We start from the raw sequence: 20,136 nt of genomic DNA, 5'->3' as shown, positions 1-20,136 counted from the left end.
GAAGATGGCCCATAAGAATTAAGGAAAAGCCCTAGATAAAAGCTAAACACTTTGTTTTTGACCCTGATTAATACGCAAATGATTTTATAGAAAATTTTATTCAACATACAACATTTTCCAGCAAAAAGGCAATATACAGGAGTAGTTGTCGTACACTGCTGCTACAGGAGGAAATTAAAAAGACGGGAGAAATTAAAATAAAAAGGTGATCTGCAGAATTCAATTGTTTGTACTGCACTCAAACTACACACGCTGTTGCCATTAGTTAAAAAAACAAACAAAACAAAAAAAAAAAAAACTAAAAAGGAATAAAATATAATGGAGTCAGGGACCAAAATAAAACTACACACAATGAATATGAACATCAGTGAATTGATTTGCACCCAACAAAATTATCTTTTGAGTGTTAAAATTTTACATGTTCATTCTTTAAATATACAATTTGAATTTATCTTTACAAAGTCAACAGCTTACTAAATGCTAGTGAGCATGCCTTCTGTGCTAAAAAGGCTGTATTTCGGTTATTAATGCTGGTTTCTCTATATCCTCAACCAGTAAACTAAGTGTTCTTAGCGGTTTGCCGATGCACAGTACAGTAAAACTTGCCAACTTTCTCTAAAGCCATCAGATAGGACTGATGGCATCAGCAGAATAAACCCACAGCAAAGTGACAGAGGAGCCGAAGGAAAAGGAATAAAAAACAAGGAAAAAGAAAAAGGAAACCCAACTTAAGAAAACTATCAAAGATTACATTTAACAGCACTGATAAATGTACAATCTTTGATATTAAGTGCCGACGTGCAAGATGAAGTACAGATGCTTTTTACTTATGCTGTGGATGTTTTTTTATTTTTTATTGATTATTCTTTATACAAGGATTAGCGGAAAAAAGACCAATTGAATTCCTCCAACCAAACTAAGTGAAAAAGTGTGTAAACGAAGTTCACCAGTTGCACTAAAGGACCAGGAGATATCAGGACAACCACGTTAGGCAACTAGCAGCCTTATGCCACCTGCTGATTTTGTTAAGAGGTGATAACCTTTTGCGAATGGCAACATCTGTTCCTATCTTCTTCCCCCTCCCAATGCAGCAGCTTTCTTGCTGTAACAATTCATAAAATTAAAAAAAAAAGCCTATCAGTTTATATCTTCCTTTCATCCTGATAAAAACCAATTGATTCTTCCAGACAAAATAGGCAGTCAATAGATACAGAGAAGCCAAACTGAACAGCCTCAACAAAATAAAAGTAGCATCAGCAGCAAATCCTTTTGCTGAAGACTTCATACATGGTGCATGTGTACCCAGGTTTCGCGGTTGTTAAAAGTGGCGCACACGAGAGGTTTGGTTAAGTCTTTAGTACGGTCAGTTACGTCGAAGATGTCAGTTGTGGATCTTGATTGCTTTTTCCAGGTATGTGTAGCGACTTCTCTTTGGAGCTTTGTTGAAATGGTCAAGCCCTAACCAAGGCCTTGGATGTGACATGTTTCCTGGAAGCGGAGAAAAGGAAAGATTACCCAAAAGGAAACCTATTCTGTGTCAATAGGGAACTGCTATCAACTTTCTTAGGAGTAAAACAATGAATGCAGCTGTAACTTGGGATAAAATAGTGGGGCTGGTTTATTATACGGTTATTGATCTTTAAGGGGCAAGGGGAAACATGCAATGACTAAATGCCAGCAAATGCCCAATACATTCCAGAACAAAACAAAAAAACTAAAAATCCAAAAGAATGAACTTCACCATCCATCACAAATATAAAACAAGCTTCCTCCATTAGCATGAGGTATGCAACCTGAATTTACACACATTAAACAAAGCAGGAAGTTGTAGACAAATGGCCCATACCACTAATGAATTACATTATAAAGGTTCCAGTAAGTCATGCAAAAAAAATAGGAGTAAATACCTGGTTGAGGCTCAAAATCTTTCAGATTTACTTCATATTCATCTTCATTGATGTACTGGTGACGACCCATCATGACAATGGCAAACTTGAACTGGAGGGGGAAAATTAAAGAAGTTAATTATGAGAACAGAGTCTTCTTATATATACATATATCTTAACATTAATTACCATTTCCATTTAATTCACCTTTTCAAACTCCTTTTCCTGGATGTCCAGCATGGTCTGGATTCTCTTCATAACCTCCCGAAATGGCTCTCCCTACAACGAACACACACTTTTAGAACTTGCCAGGGTTATGATGAATGCTACTTTCTAATCCAAATGCACAAACGAATACCTGGCGAATTTTCAGCAAGAACGGGATGCCAAACGTGCCGAACACTTCCTTGTGGAAATGCGCAACCGGAATCAACATCTCATTTTCCTTGTCAAGGTCTACCTGGTCCAGAGGGATTTCCTAACAAAATACATTAAGCTTTCAGTACTCCACTTCTAAAAATACACTAGATAAATACATTGTATTAGTTTTTTTATTCATTTTCACACACTGGATCAGCAGCAGGGACCAAACTAGTTTCCTTAAACAATATTGTTTCCATCACTAAACCATCCCTGTAATATTAAGAGTAACCACTGATAAGTATTTAAATGAAGAACAGCAGCAATCCACAAAAGTACCAACCTCTATTCTGAACGTTCGGCTCGCAGCGGGAGACAAACATTCTAGCAATTCATCTTCTTGGTGGACCCCAATTATTTTGTAGCTTACAATTTCTAGCAGCCTGAGGTGTTAACACAAAAAACACAAAAACAACTTAAAACATCATGCATTTGTTGGAAAAAAAATGTATAGAGGGTTATCTACACAGCGACCTAAAAACTGAAACATTAAACCTCCTCTGATATAAATGCCAGGGCAGAACATTCTATTATTCAGTTATTTAAATTCGTATAAGGACTGGTCTTGAACAGAGCAGAGCATTACTATAATTTCATACATGAGAAGACACAGGAGGCCATGTTGGACACATTAGACAGACTGGAGTGTGGTTCAGTCTCGGGATTTCAGCAGTAGTGTGACCCACTTCTTTTGTGGCAATTAAACACACTGAATGCATTTTGACATGAAATAAAGACCAACATTACCTGAGCTTTTCTGAGCCTTTGTCGGAGAGTTCTACAGCTTTTTTACATTCCTCCAGTAGATCCCGCACACAGCCATGCTTGTCTGGGTATAGTGTTATCTCCTGCAGAGTGACAAAAAGAGTTAATAAAATCTAGATACTGCACGTTTGCTGCTCAGGTTTAAGCATTCCCTTAAATACCAGTCATTTGGATTTGAGCACGTACAATCTGGTCACATTTTACCTTAATTTCTCATGGCACAATATCTAATCTAGGACATGTAAAAGGTCAAATTCTCAAACCTAAATCTGGTATCTAAAATCCTACAGTAACAGATACATGCGAGATCTGCAGATGCACATTTTTCTTCTTACCTCTTCCCGAAACTGGTTATTCAGCCATATGGACTTGAAACTCCTCCGGTTTTCAAAATCAGTTATTTTCATCTTCAGCTGTAAAACAAAAAACAATTATTACAAAGCATTTCACAAGCTTCACCAGATGTCAGATCTTCAAGAGGAATATTTTATACGGAAGGTTAAAATACATTTACAGCAAAAGAACAAGAATTATTACGACTACATGTTGACAGAGAACCACAGGTTAACAGGTTACCCCTCACCTGCTGATAATACAGCTTCTTGGGTTGTCTGGGCTTGAAGAACTGAAGGAGATCTCGAAGAGTACCTTCATAATTATGCCTGAGAGGGTTACCAGGGCCATCTCTGTAACTAGACACAGAAAGGAGAAATACAAACTGCATTTAGAAGAAAGGGGATACTATTTATATGCATATATATATATATATATATATATATATAAATAAAAGAAAAACAGATAATTGGAAAATGTTAGAACAATGGTCCAGACATATTGTAAAAACAGAGCAGTGGATCATAGAGTGGAAAAAGATGACCACAAAAGAAATATATGCACTTACCCTTGAGACTTGAAGAACTGCAGGAGCATCGGGTCAGTGTTTAATCTCTGTGCCACGGTCTTTGCAACCTACAACACGTAGTAAAAAATCTGAGCAGGGGTTTTTATCACACAAATGATTAAAGGCAATAAAATTAGCCCCTTCAGACTTAAATATCCAGGAGACTTTGCTACGACATGAACAACCTCTCACCTGGAAATAGTTCATCCGGTTCGAGAGCGTGACCACAAAGCCCGGATCATTGGGAATGGTCTTGTCACAGAAGATGACGTCAACACGGTGGTACAGGTCTCTGAAGTAGTCTTTTGCTGTTGGTAACTCACTGGAGTCATTTTCAGGGTCATCTCTAGAAGAGGATTACAAAATATATGAAGTCAGTCCCAGGTGTAGATAGAATACTCAACCTCGCCAAAATGTAATTCTAGAAAAAGCCTGTGGTCTTGCTTTCAGGGGATGAGTTAATATTGTTTTAAAGTTTAACTTTCCATTGACTATATCAAATGATTACCAGGCCTGATATTACAGTAATCAATACATGACAGAGACAGACACACTTACTTCTGAAACACTATTATATCACCATCCATCAGCTCATCGAGAGCTTTATCTAAGGAAACATCGTAGTCTTGGATTCTTTCCGTTAAATTCGGTTTGACTTCCTGCAATGAGAGGGGTACATTAGAAACCACATGCAAACTTTTACTTACAGGGATTAACCCTTAAAACAGACATAAACAATACATTTACCATTACAGTGCTGTTACTAATTTAATACTATGGAAGGTTCAACAGCCCTAGAAAGTGTAAAAGGCTTAGAAGTACAAGGGACACTAACACAAAACATGTTCTCCTCTGATCAATGGTAAAAAATAATGAAAACACCTGAAGACTAAGCAGGCAATGTTAAATGGTTTTATAAACATCTGAAACATGAAAATGTAATTATTAATTCCTGATTGACAAATCTCAGTTGCATCACCACCCTTGTGTTTCATATATGGATAAAACCATCTAAACAATACTTCAACACAAATACCCTTTTCCACTAAGTTAATAGGGGACCTAAGGAAGGAGGACAAATAAATACTTACCTCATAGAGGATAAGGCTAGTTCCTTGCGGAAATCCTGCTCTTTCACACATAACAGGCAGCAAATCTCCTGTTTTCAAAAGACGTGTTTTATTAGACTACTGTAAGGCTTTTGGAAATGAAAATGTATAAACAACCAACATATTTTACAAACAAATGTACTTACGTATTTTACAGGATATAGGTGTGTAGATATGTCCACAATAATTTAAGCTTCTAGTTTTTGGATCATACATCTTCAAAAACAACATCACATCATCTGAAAGCAAAGGACAAGATGCATCTATAGGTTTTTTTTTTTAATATTCATACCCAAAGCACTTGGGACTTAATTGGCTGTTAGCTAATCTTGCATGTTGAAAAAGGAGTGGAATCAAATAAAGCATGTTTTAAATTACATCTATGAAAATGTAACCAGATAGGACATCATACTTTCAATAAATAATTGGTTAGACTTGGTCTTCAATGCGATTCCCAGTGTCTCAACACCATACTGGACCATTTGAGGGTGGGGTCCCATCTGAAGGGAGCTCAAAGTCAAAGAGGTGACAGGCGAGGGCACTTACGGTCTTTGTCAAACTTGGGCAACGTCGCTCCACTGGCAGCCATTTCTGGATCTACCGTTTCCAGAAATATTGTCCACGGGTTTTCATTGTCACTCAAGTCAATCATCTATTTGGAAAGCAACACGATATAATGCATGTAGACAACGAGCTCATGCCGATCAGATGGCAGACAGCTTCGCAGACCGCTTCACATCAAATCAAAGAACACACTGGCAAGCGCGTCAGACTTCAGACTCGGGGAGGACAAAACCTCCTCCTTGGCAGCAGCATGAGGTTCGAGTTTTTCTTGCAAGCCACGTTACTAATGAGTGTAACAACCAAACGCTCTATAAATGCAGCTACTAATTACTGGATTATGCATGATGGTTATATCAAACACACAATCCTGAATTAATCGCATGCAAGTATTAGACAAATTTAGAGTGAAACGTGCTGCATTTCACATACTTACAGATTTGTTGCAATCTGCTTCGTAATCCAACATTGCCGGCCTCTTTGTGCCATTACTTCTCGCCTGCATTGGCCACAACCGGATCTGATCCTGTGGGAAACCCTGCAGCAAATCAATACAACACTAGCTAAAACTTATCCACTGCTAAGATACTACAAATCACACATCCACACTTGTCATAAATTGTAATGGGGGAAAAACAAGAAACAAAACATGTACTTAAAGACTTCAATTAATGTAGATATTGGTAAAAAAAAAAAATCTAGATTACAAACTCTAAAAAGATCTGTATATACATTTCAAAACACATCTGAATACAAATGCTTAATATTTTATTAAAGATATCTTAAATCTTAGCATTAAACTCTCAATCCACAACAACAGAACTACAAAACACTTACCATTGTTTGGGAGAGATTCTGGACGAATTCTGCCAGTGTGGAGTTCTTCAGTACTTTGAACACTGTGTACTTCACCTTCTCTTCATCATACATGTCATTGCCCTGGTGTCCACAGAACTGGTCTTCTGTTACTATCTGAAATTAAATGTGTATTATGGAAGATGTTTTCTGTACTAGAAGCACAACACAGAGGAAATCAGACACACAGCTGTTACACAATGGGCAGATTCTGGTTCAAACTAAAAAAAAGTAATGTCTGGACAAAAATGGTTACTTTGCACGAGTTAAAAAGTATTATACACAACTGCTAGAAACCACACATACCTGCACTTGCATGTACAGGTGAGCTTCCTGTCTCTCCTTCCTCTTTTGAGCCTCCACTCGCTTCTCCTCTTGAAGTCGCTCCACAAGCTGCTGTGGGATGTCAAGGTCTGTGACTGGCTGCAAAACCTCACCTTCAAGGAGGGGAGAAGAAAAAACAAACCACTTATCCTCCAGGAAGAAATCTGTTCTGACACATGGACATCAATACTAGACTAGATTTGGCAAGACCTCGGAGACCCTGATGCTTTGAATACACTTCAAATCATAACCGTCTGACATATTGCTCTCAGCGGGACACCCTTTTTGTTCATATGGCAAGAAACTGCAAGCTGAGCAGAGTAAATGATGTTCGCAAGATTACAAGAAACTGGGGTGGACCTTACATAGATGATTTTGGTGTTCTTGTATAATAAGATTGTTTAAAACAAATATTAAACATACACAGGATTAGAAGTGTACAAGTATGGGAGTTGAGTGGACAGAGAAGGAAAGCTTTCAAAGCTAGTATGTTATCCATTTATAATTGTAGGAGACAGACTCTGCAGTGTATTACACTTATAATCACTATTACTAATGCCAGAAAAACTGAAAACTCCCTACTGGGGAAAATAAAGACCAGGGCAATGATCTGCAGTTAAGTTTGTTTCTGTGGAGAAAGCCACAGAAGAACTGAATACCCAATAGGTAAGTGATTATCAATGCATTAGACATGAGCATTCAAGGTCTCTTTACGGGAGTGATGGATGGCTGGTGGACGGTGAAAAACTGTGCGATCGCGGCCCGGCGACCGATGCTTACTGAGTTTGGATTCTCTGATGTACACCAACATGTATGCGTTTGTACAGTGACGCACAGATAAGTCGTCATCGTGGCCCCCATAATTATGTTCAATCGCTTCCTCTTTTGTGCATCTGGACACAACGTCATCGTCAAACTTGCACCACTGAAAGAAAGGAGTTATTACTAAATGTGCATCTGAGATGTTATAACATTTAGATACATGTTATAAACGTTATTATAAATATTGATTTGTCCTATAGCAAAGCATATACAGAAAATGTTACACTGTAACCCAGCATGGAATTACAAAAACAACAAGATTACACATCTTCATAAAGACTCTACTTTTGGCAGGGTTCCACCATAAGAAAGATTATACTGGTCAACCACAATAAATCAAATTACAGTCTAGACTAGTTCCACTGACTTCAAATTCCTAATAAAATGAGAAAAAATAGAAGTGCACTGACAATCTCTTGACTCACTTTTCCATCTCCTTTGGGGTTGAGATAGACCACGTAATGCCCCCCATGGTTATCGCCGCTGTGCACCAGGACTGCATGCAGGATGTAATTAGCGGGATCCTTGACATCTGGCTTCTGCAAGAACTCATCCAAAGGTAACTGTTCAGGAAACTCAAACCTGAATAATGGAGAACAAGCACGTCACATGGATTAATTTTTAATACTATAAAAGGCAATCGCCATGAACAGTCTTTTCCATATACAAAAAGGTCACGGTCCATATAGGACACTGGCATACCAAGCGAAAATTAAATTTATAACAAATCCATCGATTCATTACCTGTCGTTGATTTTGATGTTTTGGTCGGTCTGGGGATCATACATGAATCGCATGAGTTGCAAGTGTAATATGGGAGGAAATGTCAGGAACTTCACTCCCTTTTCAGCTTCCTGTTGAAGACAAGGTTAACAGATGTCAACATGCAGTACATAATGGCGCAATAAAAGCTTAATAGCTACTTCTAAAGGACAATGCGTTCGCTTCATCCTAATTTGCATGTATACATCAATCAATATAATCCTCAATTTCACCTGTAAGCCGTGTTCTCCCGCATCGTATTTGTTATCCCCATCCAGCTGCTCCACGGCCACATAATCTTTGAAGGACTCAAATACTGTAGAAAGGATATAGCTAGTTATTCATTAAAAAGGTTGTCACAATAGAACACTTTCAGGAAGAGAAATATTTAAACTGTTCTTTAACATGGTTTTGTAGACAACACTGAATCACCTTCCAGAAAACTGTAGAGAATGAATGGGTACAATATGTCATGTGTGTGGAATTGAATTTTAGAATGCCAGATTCACACAGCAGCAGTTGACTACTAAATAAGAAATTTACTTTTTGCTCTTAAAAGTATAGATGGAGGTTACTACAGCTGAACTTAAACGTGGCTAAAGTAATGCTTTTTTTTTTTTTTTTTTACAGTCATGTTTTCACAAGCCTATATCTCATATGTAGTAAATTATTGGATTTGCGGATCACTCAAACACCACGAACAGCAGAATGAAAAGTGCCAGCAGGATTTAGCAGTATTAATGATATAGCTGCACAGGGCTTAGAATTAGTAAGTAAACTAAGTCCATGTAATCAAAATTAATTTCCCTTATTTAACTTAAAGCTCTGACTGACCTTTTTTTCTTTTGTTTCATTTTATTAGACAGTACTTGAAGTAATCTGATCTCTACACATTGCACGTGCTAAACTTCAGATTTTTCTCCATAAATCACTAAAATTTATAAATGCTGGCATTTCAGGGTTATAAATGTTAAACTCAATCCCATATAGAAATACTACAACTAGATCTCTTTGGGTATGTTGACTGAAATAGGTTTATGTTTTTCGTTTTCTTAAAGCAGCAATTGGAAACTTGAATCTGACCAAATATTTGCTTATAAAACCTGAACATTATATTCAGTGTTTCTAAAAATGGTTAGACATTACAGTTTATTTTAAGAACATTAGTTATCACTATCAAACAAGTTCAATATTGTGATGTACGCATTACAGAATGCTTAAGAGTTCTCCTGAATCACATTGAATATCATGGAAAAGCACAGCCTATTAATTAAGCAATAATTAACAATACAAATAGTTAATATATATTTTACAAATACAATGTACCAATTAAATTAATGGCCCTTGAGGCTACACCCAAGCTAAGGGTTCTAAGAGCTATGGTCCAAATTTAGAATGGATGAATGTGATGGAGCAATCTTCATGAAAGCAGGAAATTGAAGGGCTATATACTTACTGTTTTTCTTTCCCTTTATACTGAGCTGGATGTCGTAGTAATCTTCTATTCTCTCAGATCTATAGTCTACATGCTTACACTGGATATATGACTGTAAAGAAATAACATTTACACATCTTAAGAAAAAGAAGTCCAGAAATAAATACATACAATAAAAATAAATAAAAGGAAAAACGTCAACTTACCACCATCTTCCCCCTGAACAGTTTGGGGATGGTGCCTTCAACACAAGTGCCTTTCATTTTATTCTCGACATTGTCAAGAAGCTAGAACAAAGTATTAAAAAATACCCCATATTTAGTCTCCCTTATATTCATCAGATCTATACAAGCAAATGGTTACAACTCACACTTTTTTCAATAAATTGTAACACTGAGGGCAATACACATTTTGAAGGATTGAAACTTCTCACACAACAAATCCAGTGCCGTATATTTAATTTTATTAGGAAAAAAATATATACACAAGCACTTACCACTCTACAGAGTTCCTGTACATCATGCTGCATGAAACTGTCTAATGTCTCCCACCTTCAAAACAGAATGAATATTGGAAATCAACAGTGGTGATAGTTATGGGGCCACCAGTAAATCTAACCAATACAATGTTAAGAAAACATACAAAACATCAAGAGAAAAGGGGTTGTTTGCTAGCATTTCACTTATCTTTGGAACTCAGAACATTGCATTTCAGTTATTTTCCTCTTTCTACCTTGGCTTTCTGTATAGGCACCAGTCTTTCCTATTCTGTGGATTCAACACATTTTGTAAAAACCTAAAATCACATTTCTTGGCAACTCTACATACAACCCTATAATGCACAGTTTGATGGGAGGACCGGAGGGAAAATGCCAGTAAAACAACTAATGGCTTTTATTAATAGTTTTTCTTGGTATGATTTCAGTATCCTTTTCAGGAGGGAGGGAAGACAGTGTATATGTATATGTATATGTATATGTATATATATATATATATATATAAAAAAGTAGATTTTTAAAACCACATAAAGTACTCACCCAAAAGATTTTGTTAACTTCTTTGTCCCCACTGGCTTGTCACTGTGCTGAAGTTCATAAAACACCCGCTGCAGCGCCAAAGGGACACTTTTGGAGGAATCGTCACCTTCGGTTGGCATCATATAGACTGCCTGAAACACACAAACCCAGGGATTTTGAGAACCAAGAACACTTTACAATGAGGTAAAAGTATTGTGCAATAATTCCATTTCAAATCTTTATCTAGTAAAGTATCATCAAATGATTAATAGAAATGTCTACAAGGAAGTTTCAAATAATTACCCGTCGAAGTTGATTCGTAAAAAACAGGGTCTGTAATAAACTGTTCATGTAACATGTAGCTCCTTGGTTCTTCAACCCAACGTAGCCCGTGTGCTTCTTTGAATCCCACCTGTAAAGACAAATAAATGAACAGTAATTTAATTTATATTCTTCACTTACAATCTCTTAAATTTGAGCTAAAATCCCTACAACTATCTGTCCACCTCATGGCCTAGTAATAGACATCCAATCTAGAAGTCACTAAGTATAGAAAAGTGGCTGACTGGGCTGACAGTGAGCACACACCGCCTTCGTTCTCAATTTTGACAACTAACTCAATTCAGCTTTTGCGTAAAGAGAAACATCGTTGCGTGAGGCAACAGAAGCATCCTGAATGTGAATCTACACAATGCATTAGAACGACATCAACTGTCTGTTGTATCCCACAGAGCTTTAAAAAATGAAAACACGAATTTCCATGAAAAAAATCTCAAAGCAATACATACGCCACGCCGTGTGGTGCGTCTGCCTGCACGTAGACTTCAAATGAGACTTTGTCATCTTCAATGAACCCCTTTTCTGGATCAGTTACATCCTATAGATATAAAGAAAGCCCCTTTAAATTAGACATTAGACTAGACACACATTAGAACACTACGACAAAGCATCCTATCTGACGAGCAGAGATTAATTGCAATTGGCTTTTGTTATTATATCAAGCTTGACTAATGTAAACATGAAAGATTACCTGCCTAAGTGCCAAGTGAACTGCAAATTAGTTAAGATCACATGATTTCCAAGACATTCAGGCTGAGCATGAAATATTGAAACTGAATGCTCTGATCGATAGCTGCTTGAATTAGAAGTTAATAAATCTTGATTAAATGAAAAAAAATATTAATACTTACACTCCAAGACATAAAATTGGAAAAGCCCCAGTCATTTTCCTTATGAAAGAAAAGATGGCTGATCCTGCGACTGAAGGATTTTTCATCATCCTTATAGTTGATGATTTTCAGCATTGCCTGGGCATGACACGACCATGACCTGCAAGTCACACCAACTAAACGTCAATCACCAGTTAATGCTCTTAAAACAAAACAATGGGGGACTTGCGAGGGCAGAAAAATCACATCTTGCAACAACTCCTTAATCTTGGAAACAATACCCCACTGTAAAAACTTCAGCAACTCCAATGTTGATAAATTATAAAACTGTAGAAGTGTAACATTTAAGATGCTTAAATATGACGTTGTAGGATTTCAAAACTTATTTATGTGGGGTGAAAAAAACCTTAACATAGATAAAAGTATGTAAAAAAAAAAAAAAATTACATGAACAAAACATTTCTTCATCTCCTCCTTGTAATACATAAAGAACTATTTCTGAAACTTTAGCCAAAGGACAGTGATACATTCAAGCACAGCTGGCATGAATTCTGGCAGAATTGTGGAATTGGATTTGAAAAATATCAGTTACAGAATTTAAATTCAGTGTGATGAAATCTGAACCAAAGCTACAGACCCTAATTTGACACTGACGAAATTAAACCTTGGTAAATGCTTGCTGGTTGAACAATCACTGGCTTTCGTTTACTATATTTTTAATACCCAGAAAAGTTCATATATCTTACGTTGAGTCAGACTCTGCATTGCACTGCAGGAAGAAGCCCACACTCTTCTGGTGAGGCCTGTCTGGGTAAAAACGTGGCATCACCATGATCTTCCAGGGCAGGTTGCGCACAAAGCATGGCGGGCTGAGCACAGACTCGCTGAGCCGACCGAAGCGCTCAACGACGAACCGAAATGTGGCTTCTGATCTCCAACTGGTGTCTGTTAGGGAGAGGAAAACAACATCAAAACCAGAAAAAACATCCACGAACAAATTAACACAATAGAAACATAATGAACTGTTTCATTAGTACTTAAATCAATATTACAAAATTCTGTTCCACAATTACATTTGACTTATTTTTACACAAAATACATTGAGATATAGTTTAGTCCGATATCCCATGACACAACTTTAATCTGTCATTTCTAAGACTCCAACACATTGAAAGTATACTAAAAGGGCTTTAGTGTTCTCTTTATTGAATTAAGTATCCAATGCCAGGAAATAAACAGTTACTAAAACAGAACTCCCCATTTTGGTTAATCGCAGCAGTATTTCTCTAAAGAATGAAAACAAGCAGTTAAAAAGTACCAAAGCCGTGGAAGAGGACTAAAACAGAAAAGATGCCTTTAACAACACCGAGTAATTTAGAATGGGAAGTTCATTATATATAACATAGATACACATACATACACGCACATTTTATTACAGAACTCACAATAGGTTTTCATTTCTGCATTTGGACCAGTACATTTAAAACAAGTCAAAATTATTAAAGGCATATACAAGGCATCTTCATATAACATACATACCATCTTCCATGTCTTCCTCGGTGTTGTTGTGCCCATCAGCCATTGCTACATTCCCATTAATGACTGGATTGGGTGTGATTCTTGGGGGATCATCCGTGTCCCCAGCTGAAAATTAAAATACAATGACTTTAGTGATGGTGCGTCTCTATGAAATGGCCTGAAGGATGGTAACTTCGATATGATATCAACCATAGTAAATGGTTTTGTCAGTCTACAGTAGATGCACCAAACACTTGTTTTGTGTGCAGAGAGTTTGTGTTACATTTTTACCAGCATTATGGACTGGTTCTAAAAAAACAAAGATAAAAATCAACATGCACTTTTGTGAACTGTGTACATCTGCAATTGTATTCTATTTCAAGATGAATCTGTAGTAAGTCAGTTGAGATACTAGCAGAAAAAACATACACATATGGACCAATGGGATGGTGACGACAACAGTATCACCCACTGTCCTGAAGGATTTTAGACCAAATGAATAACACCACTGGTTAACATGAACCATTTCTGCTGTTTTACCATGATGCAGGAAGTCAAGCAACAGCAGACTGCTGGAGATGAAAATACCAGCAGGACTAAAATAGAAGAGCATCATCTGTAATTATACTGCATTTCCTTAAACGCATCATGTTAAACCTCCAAAACAAAGTAGTCAGTCCCTTTAAAAAAGGGTTGCATTAGAGATAAGTCCAGCAAATGTTCATTGCCAGCATGTGGTTAGCTTTACAAATATTTGTCATAAGCCAACCCCCTCCAAAAATAATACAAAATAGTTCAGTCTAACAGTTAGCCTCATACAATTTAACATGCAATCGAGTTTAAATTATTCTTAATACAAAATCTCAGAAGTGTCACATTAAAACCAAAAAAGAAATCCAAATTGACAGTAATGTCTGGCCAGAATCTAGTAGCCAGTAACAATAGCTTAGCAGACTGTTACAGTGAACAACTGAAGAAGCCTGGAGAGCAGTCAGACAAATCTGAGAAGGTGACAGAGAAAAGGGGATGTTGGCTAAGAAAGCAATTGGCCTCAGCAACCATTTACCGAACAACAACAACAAAAGAATTAGGCACTAAATGGACCCCCGCAAAAAATAATTGTAGGTTAATTTCCTAGATTTTTAAATGTTCAGCTAAACCAATGAGATACCAAACTTGTGACTAAAGACACCAGACATTACTAAACCAATCTGGTAAGACTAGCAACTCCATGCAACCTCGGTATAGCTTTAAATGTAACTTAGGTGGCAATACGGCAAGTACAACACTGTACTATTATAATCATTTACCTTATAATTAAATTATGTAAATCCAGAAATTAAGTAGGACTCATTAATTTGATGACATGGGACTGCATTTAAAATAAAATGGTTGTTTTACATACTTGAAGGACAATCTTAGTGTAGGTTAACTTCAGTGTGATGCAGGTCTAGGCACATGCACCTGCTTTAATATACAATATCCTAGCGATTCTTTAGACAAAGGTCTTAAATGTAATTAAGCAATTTCATGACATACTTGAATGATACCTTGTTAATATTATGATTAAGAAATCTAAACGTAGCAGCAAAACCTATTTATTATGAATGTACGATTTCATACATTAATGACCAGCCTGCAGGCATTTTCATGTGGCCTTGTTGACACACAGTATGGAAAAAGGAAAAAACAACAACCTTGTTTTCACTCAGAATTCAATGGGTCAACCTCAGCATTTATGCCAAGATTCTCTGTACAATTAGAGACCTGTCTGGATGAAAGTGACTTACCAAAAATGTGAAAATTCAAAACTGGATATAGTGTAAATTCATCATGCATACTTAAATACATTTTGTCCAGTAAATTATTTTGCTTACAAATTTCTTAATTTAGAAATAAGTGGTAATTTTAGAAGAAAGATTAATGCTTCTAATTGCATTTGACTGTTATATGGTCCCTTAGGATGGTTTTCAGATCTAACTATTAGCTACAGTTGTCCAGTCTTGGAAAGGGCATGCACTGTTAGAAACTGGACAATCCAAGATACCTGAAAGATACCCATCTCGACTGGAATACAAATAAATTACTCCTCCCCCTTGGAAAACCCAGCATGACTTGCATGAAATGGACACATGACTTCAGTTTATTTCTTTGAAAAAAGGGAAAGATTAATAAATCCTAACTGCTAATATTACGGTTGATGTGTCTCGTCGGGGGAGAAAAAAAACAGAAGTACAAAACAGAAATACAACAAATGTGGATCATTAAAAATGGCGAGCCCCACGCGTTGTTCGTGTTGCTTCTTTATACAATGAAGGCGCAAATCCCCGCGCTGCTAGTGCGAGCGCAACATGCGGGCCTCGCCGCACATTGCACAGGCCTGCCCATGACTGATGAGCCACATTAACCAAGAAAAAACATGCATGCAATCTCTCTAGCGATATAAACCATCAGTCCTACCCTGCATATTTAATATATCGAAACAAATGTCTGACAAATGGCTAGACTAAAAGTGTAGAAAAAATATGCAATGCCTTTAGCATACACCTTACTGCGGCCTGGGCGGTGCGACGTGCAAATCGAGTGTGAAAAACGCACTGGGAAAACAAAAACACAAATAATGCAGAGGCTCTTTGATACAAAACGGACTGTTGCAAAATATTATCCTCCATCTTGAAAACGTTTCACTATACACTCCCCCCCCCTAGTTAAAATGAAGCTATCCGCGGGCCTTGTCAATAATAGCAATCTCTCAACTTCTGTACCCCCAGCTCACGCCACCTTACCCGTAGAGAATCCCTGTTTTACTCTACACTTCTGCAATTATAATACACATGCATTTTTTCACAAGTCTGTGTCACAGATCGGGCTCTGAAATTGATATTTACTCTTGCAGCCCTGACATCGCAACGTAGCAAACGCAACACCACTACTGAGTAACTCAATGCTTACAAAGCAAAGCAATTTATAAACAGCATGTATAGTAAACATGGATCGTTTACCATCATGGCTGCAATTGTAATTCTACTATATCGCAAGAGACGTGATATAGTGGACGCATTAATAGCCCACACATTTATTAAATGTGTCATAAAGAGAAACTGGTGGTTAGTTTATTATGCAACGGATATAAAATCAACTAACACATTGAAGACACACGAAGTACTCAGATTAATATGTTTAAGTGTAAAGAGACCCATGTTTTAGTTGCACCATCACATTGCATGAAATAAATGGCATGTTATTGCAAACGCTGGGGATTGTGCCTACTGTAAACACTGGCTAAATGACATTGCACCGAGATTCCGACCGTGTTTACACCAGAAGAAGTTTCACTTCTAATACATTGCTTTAAAATTGGTCAGAAAATTTTCCTCAGCTACTAAGGAGTGTAAGATGTTATAACTGTAAACGCCCCCCCTCCCCGTCCAAAAACAACTTCGCAGTAACAATGTCTCTCTGCATGTAAACCAACTGTATAGCTGCATGTTTTCAAAGTAAACACGGACACAAAACGAGTTGCATTAAGAGTGGCAACAAAGGTAAAAGACGCCGATGCACTGTTTGATGTTTTTAATGGTTTAGTCTCGACGAGGCCTTTCTTTACCTTCCATCTCCATATCCTCGGGCTCGCTCAGCTGCTGTTCTCCGGCTTTCTGCTGTTGCTGCTGCGTGTGGTGGTGGTTCATGTCGGCGGCCGCTGTGGTGTGATGGTGCCGGCTGTCTTCGTTCCCCTCGGCCTTTCCCGATGCTGGTTCCGGGGGGAGCCGAGTCTGGGACAGGAGATGGGGGGTTGGGGAAGGCGGAGGAGGGGAAGACAGGTCGAGCCTGGGCGGCTGGGCCTGTACTACGACGACCTCGGCCTTTCCTGTTGTCGGCGCCGGGGGCTGCGGAGGGGAGGTCGGCGGGGGAGCAGGTAGAGAAACGCGGACGTATTTGCTCGCTATTCGCCCAATCTCGGCGCCTGGAAGGGGGTACAAGTCGCTGACGATGGGGGGGGGGGATAAGTAGGGCTTCAACGCTAGGAAGCCCAAACAGAAAATCAATCCGGCTTTTACCCCTGAAAAATGGGGCAAGAAGAGGCGAGGTGAGAGAAATACAGTTCAACACCACAACCTGCCACCGGAGAAAAGCTGACCTGGATATAGTCAATTTATTCTCTGATGCAAAATTATATTTATTTTAAAGCTCATGCATTAACTAAAAGGATTTAAAGGCAGATTTCCCGGCTATATTTCCAGTCCGTTTGCTCCTCCGACTGTCCCTCGACTCGGGGAGAGCGAAGAAAAAATCTATCCATTCAAAACCGGGTCTAATGTGGAATCGCACTAATTCATCAATATTGAGTCGTTGTCGATACCCGAGTCTGTTTTCGGCTTGGCTTTTCTGAAATTCCGGACTATATTTATATAAATAAATGATAATAAGGTTCGCATTTAAAAGGCTTATTCGCTGTGTAATTTCTCTTGAGCCCGGTCCCAGTCCGAGTCTCTCTCCCTCTCCCTCTGTTTGTGATGTTCAGTTTGAGGCACAAACTCAAAATGGCGGCCGCGCTCTGCTCTGAAATGTCACATCCGCATGGAGGTCTGAGCTCTCGCACACAGGGAGAGCCATGCCTGTCAAGACAGTCAATAGCCACAATCTCGTTGACCTCCGTTCACTCTTTTTTAATGAAAGACATAGATTGAAATCTGTATTTTTAGAAGCATGCATTCATGTGAACGTGTTTTAATATAATGATATTATAAAAAGATACACAGAAGATTATAATTACAAACTACTCAGCATCCCCATGTTGATTGACAATATGACTGGTTTCTCTGCGGTTGATCTTAGGTGCTAACTAGGCAAAGCATCATTACGTCAAATGTCATTACTGTTACATTTCTACTGCAAATACAATGAGGGAACTGGGTAAATTGATAGCCAATTAAGGTCCCCAAAGGGCTTCTCAGGTATCCCCTGATTACATAGCCTACAGTTAAAATCTCTGTGCAAAGATGCAAACAAACAAAACACCCACTGTGTTACAAAAAAAGAGAGAGATTACCGTGTAATGTATTTACTTGTTTTGAGTTGCATGCAAATTTAACAGTTTAAAATAATGGTGTACAACTGGATTTTAATTTTTTTATTATTATTATTGTATTACACATATGGTGTATTACTTGAGCATGCACCTGCTACATTTCAGGGAATTATCAGGTTTGTAACTGTTGTATGATAGGCTCATCGGTTTCTTTATTAATCTTTTGCACGCCCATCCTCAAGTGTATGTAAATAATGTGCTAGCCTTCCTAGTCAACTGTTTTCATGTACTGCTTCCATGTTTTATGCTTTTCTTGCTTGCATTAATGTCTAATGTCTGTATAAAATAAAATAATGTTTAGCACAGCAGTAACTAGTAACTGTGAATTTGAATACAAATTAACAGCATTACAACACGTTAGTTGAAGAAATAGATTTGTTTAGTGCAGAATGAACAGCACAGTGAAAAGTTGATGTGATATGTAGCTTACTCTTGTTATCTGATCAGATGTACCTGCTAAAATAACTTCTAAAAATGGTTAAAGCCCACACTGGTATTCACTGATTCAAAATGAGTGAATACTCATTAACAGCTTAATAAAAAAATCTGCTTTTATTAGTTTATTTAGTAACATGTAAAGCTCAGGCAGAGCGATTTAAACTACAGTAGTGTTAAATATAAACTACCGGTAAAGTACTAACAATTGTACTGTACAGGTATGTACTAGTAAGAGGGAGACATGGAGTGCTTGTGTTTGTTATCTGTAGATATACTGTATACACTCTTACCTGCAAGCTTACCAGTGGGGAAAATATGTTGCCAACTTGCTACAATTAAGATTTTGAAGATAGCTTTTAATAGTTTACACCGTTAGGACACGTCTCCTATTTTCAACCCTTATAGACCCCATTAAGGATGAACTACTTTAGAGAACATGTATTTTGAATTGAGCATTTTATTTTATGTTTGATAAGACAATTGATAAGGGCAATTATCTCTACCCTAATCATTTGACACTTTATCTTACAAAAATAAAAACATAAGAAAAAGTGAAAGGACGTGTGTTTTGTTCTAAAGAATCCTTCGTAGAGGTTTCTGTCAATTATGCTGCAAAATAATGTACTACAAAATGTTATCTATGGGATGAGTTTAAAAGCAGTTTTCTCCATGGATCAAAATCTATAACATTGATTTGCATAGAGAAAACAATAATATGTTATCATTGTAAAAGCAAAGATGTACACTTCATTGCATAGTCATCACTTATTACTAATTACATTGATTGAATGTTCAATTGAAGTGTGTATGGAATGGAGGGTGCATGCATTTCTACTTTTTTAGGGTCACACCACACGAGTTATCATCCTTATCATTAAATTTGCTTGAAAGAGGAGGTGGTATCTAGGTTTCCACCAATTATCAACACAGTTGCCTACCTTACCTCAGTGTAAGTAAATCTGAACTCAGGATAGACTCCACCATTTTCACAAAGGCAAAGGAAGGAAAGCTAGTCTGCTGTTCATAAAAATGGGGGGGACAAGAAAACAAACCTGGATAAGAGTTGT

At 37.6% G+C, this 20,136-nt stretch overlaps 1 protein-coding gene across 1 annotated transcript; it reads right to left on the bottom strand.

Annotated features, from left to right (window-relative positions):
* Positions 1 to 79: 79 nt before the first annotated feature.
* usp7 (ubiquitin specific peptidase 7 (herpes virus-associated)) lies at positions 80 to 17,642 on the bottom strand. The gene is made up of 31 exons (XM_066690070.1): positions 17,150 to 17,642; positions 13,564 to 13,668; positions 12,771 to 12,969; positions 12,046 to 12,184; positions 11,644 to 11,732; positions 11,159 to 11,267; positions 10,877 to 11,007; positions 10,337 to 10,391; positions 10,047 to 10,127; positions 9,862 to 9,952; positions 8,639 to 8,721; positions 8,388 to 8,497; positions 8,054 to 8,225; positions 7,602 to 7,746; positions 6,804 to 6,934; positions 6,480 to 6,614; positions 6,079 to 6,180; positions 5,628 to 5,733; positions 5,228 to 5,320; positions 5,064 to 5,131; positions 4,531 to 4,631; positions 4,165 to 4,318; positions 3,973 to 4,040; positions 3,655 to 3,763; positions 3,407 to 3,484; positions 3,059 to 3,154; positions 2,590 to 2,694; positions 2,245 to 2,364; positions 2,094 to 2,165; positions 1,908 to 1,998; positions 80 to 1,488 (listed from the first exon to the last, which is right to left on the bottom strand). The coding sequence occupies exons 1-31, from the start codon at positions 17,229 to 17,231 to the stop codon at positions 1,382 to 1,384; spliced, it is 3,327 nt and encodes a 1,108-aa protein (XP_066546167.1). The 5' UTR covers positions 17,232 to 17,642; the 3' UTR covers positions 80 to 1,381.
* Between the last annotated feature and the right edge of the window lie 2,494 nt (positions 17,643 to 20,136).

This window comes from Amia ocellicauda, chromosome 17, assembly GCF_036373705.1.
Source record: "Amia ocellicauda isolate fAmiCal2 chromosome 17, fAmiCal2.hap1, whole genome shotgun sequence".
NCBI classification, from domain to species: Eukaryota; Metazoa; Chordata; class Actinopteri; order Amiiformes; family Amiidae; genus Amia; species Amia ocellicauda.
Note: the sequence above shows the minus strand (reverse complement) of the source record. Positions and strands in the feature narration are given on the sequence as shown.

What these genes read in the sequence shown, in the direction of transcription:
- usp7 (XM_066690070.1), bottom strand. Translation starts at nt 17,231, where the DNA reads ATGAACCACCACCACACGCAGCAGCAACAGCAGAAAGCCGGAGAACAG. An exon ending in CGAGGAAGACATGGAAGATG is followed by an intron (nt 12,970 to 13,563) that starts GTATGTATGTTA and finishes TCTCCCTAACAG; the next exon opens with ACACCAGTTGGAGATCAGAA. An exon ending in CTAGCCTTATCCTCTATGAG is followed by an intron (nt 4,632 to 5,063) that starts GTAAGTATTTAT and finishes CTCTCATTGCAG; the next exon opens with GAAGTCAAACCGAATTTAAC.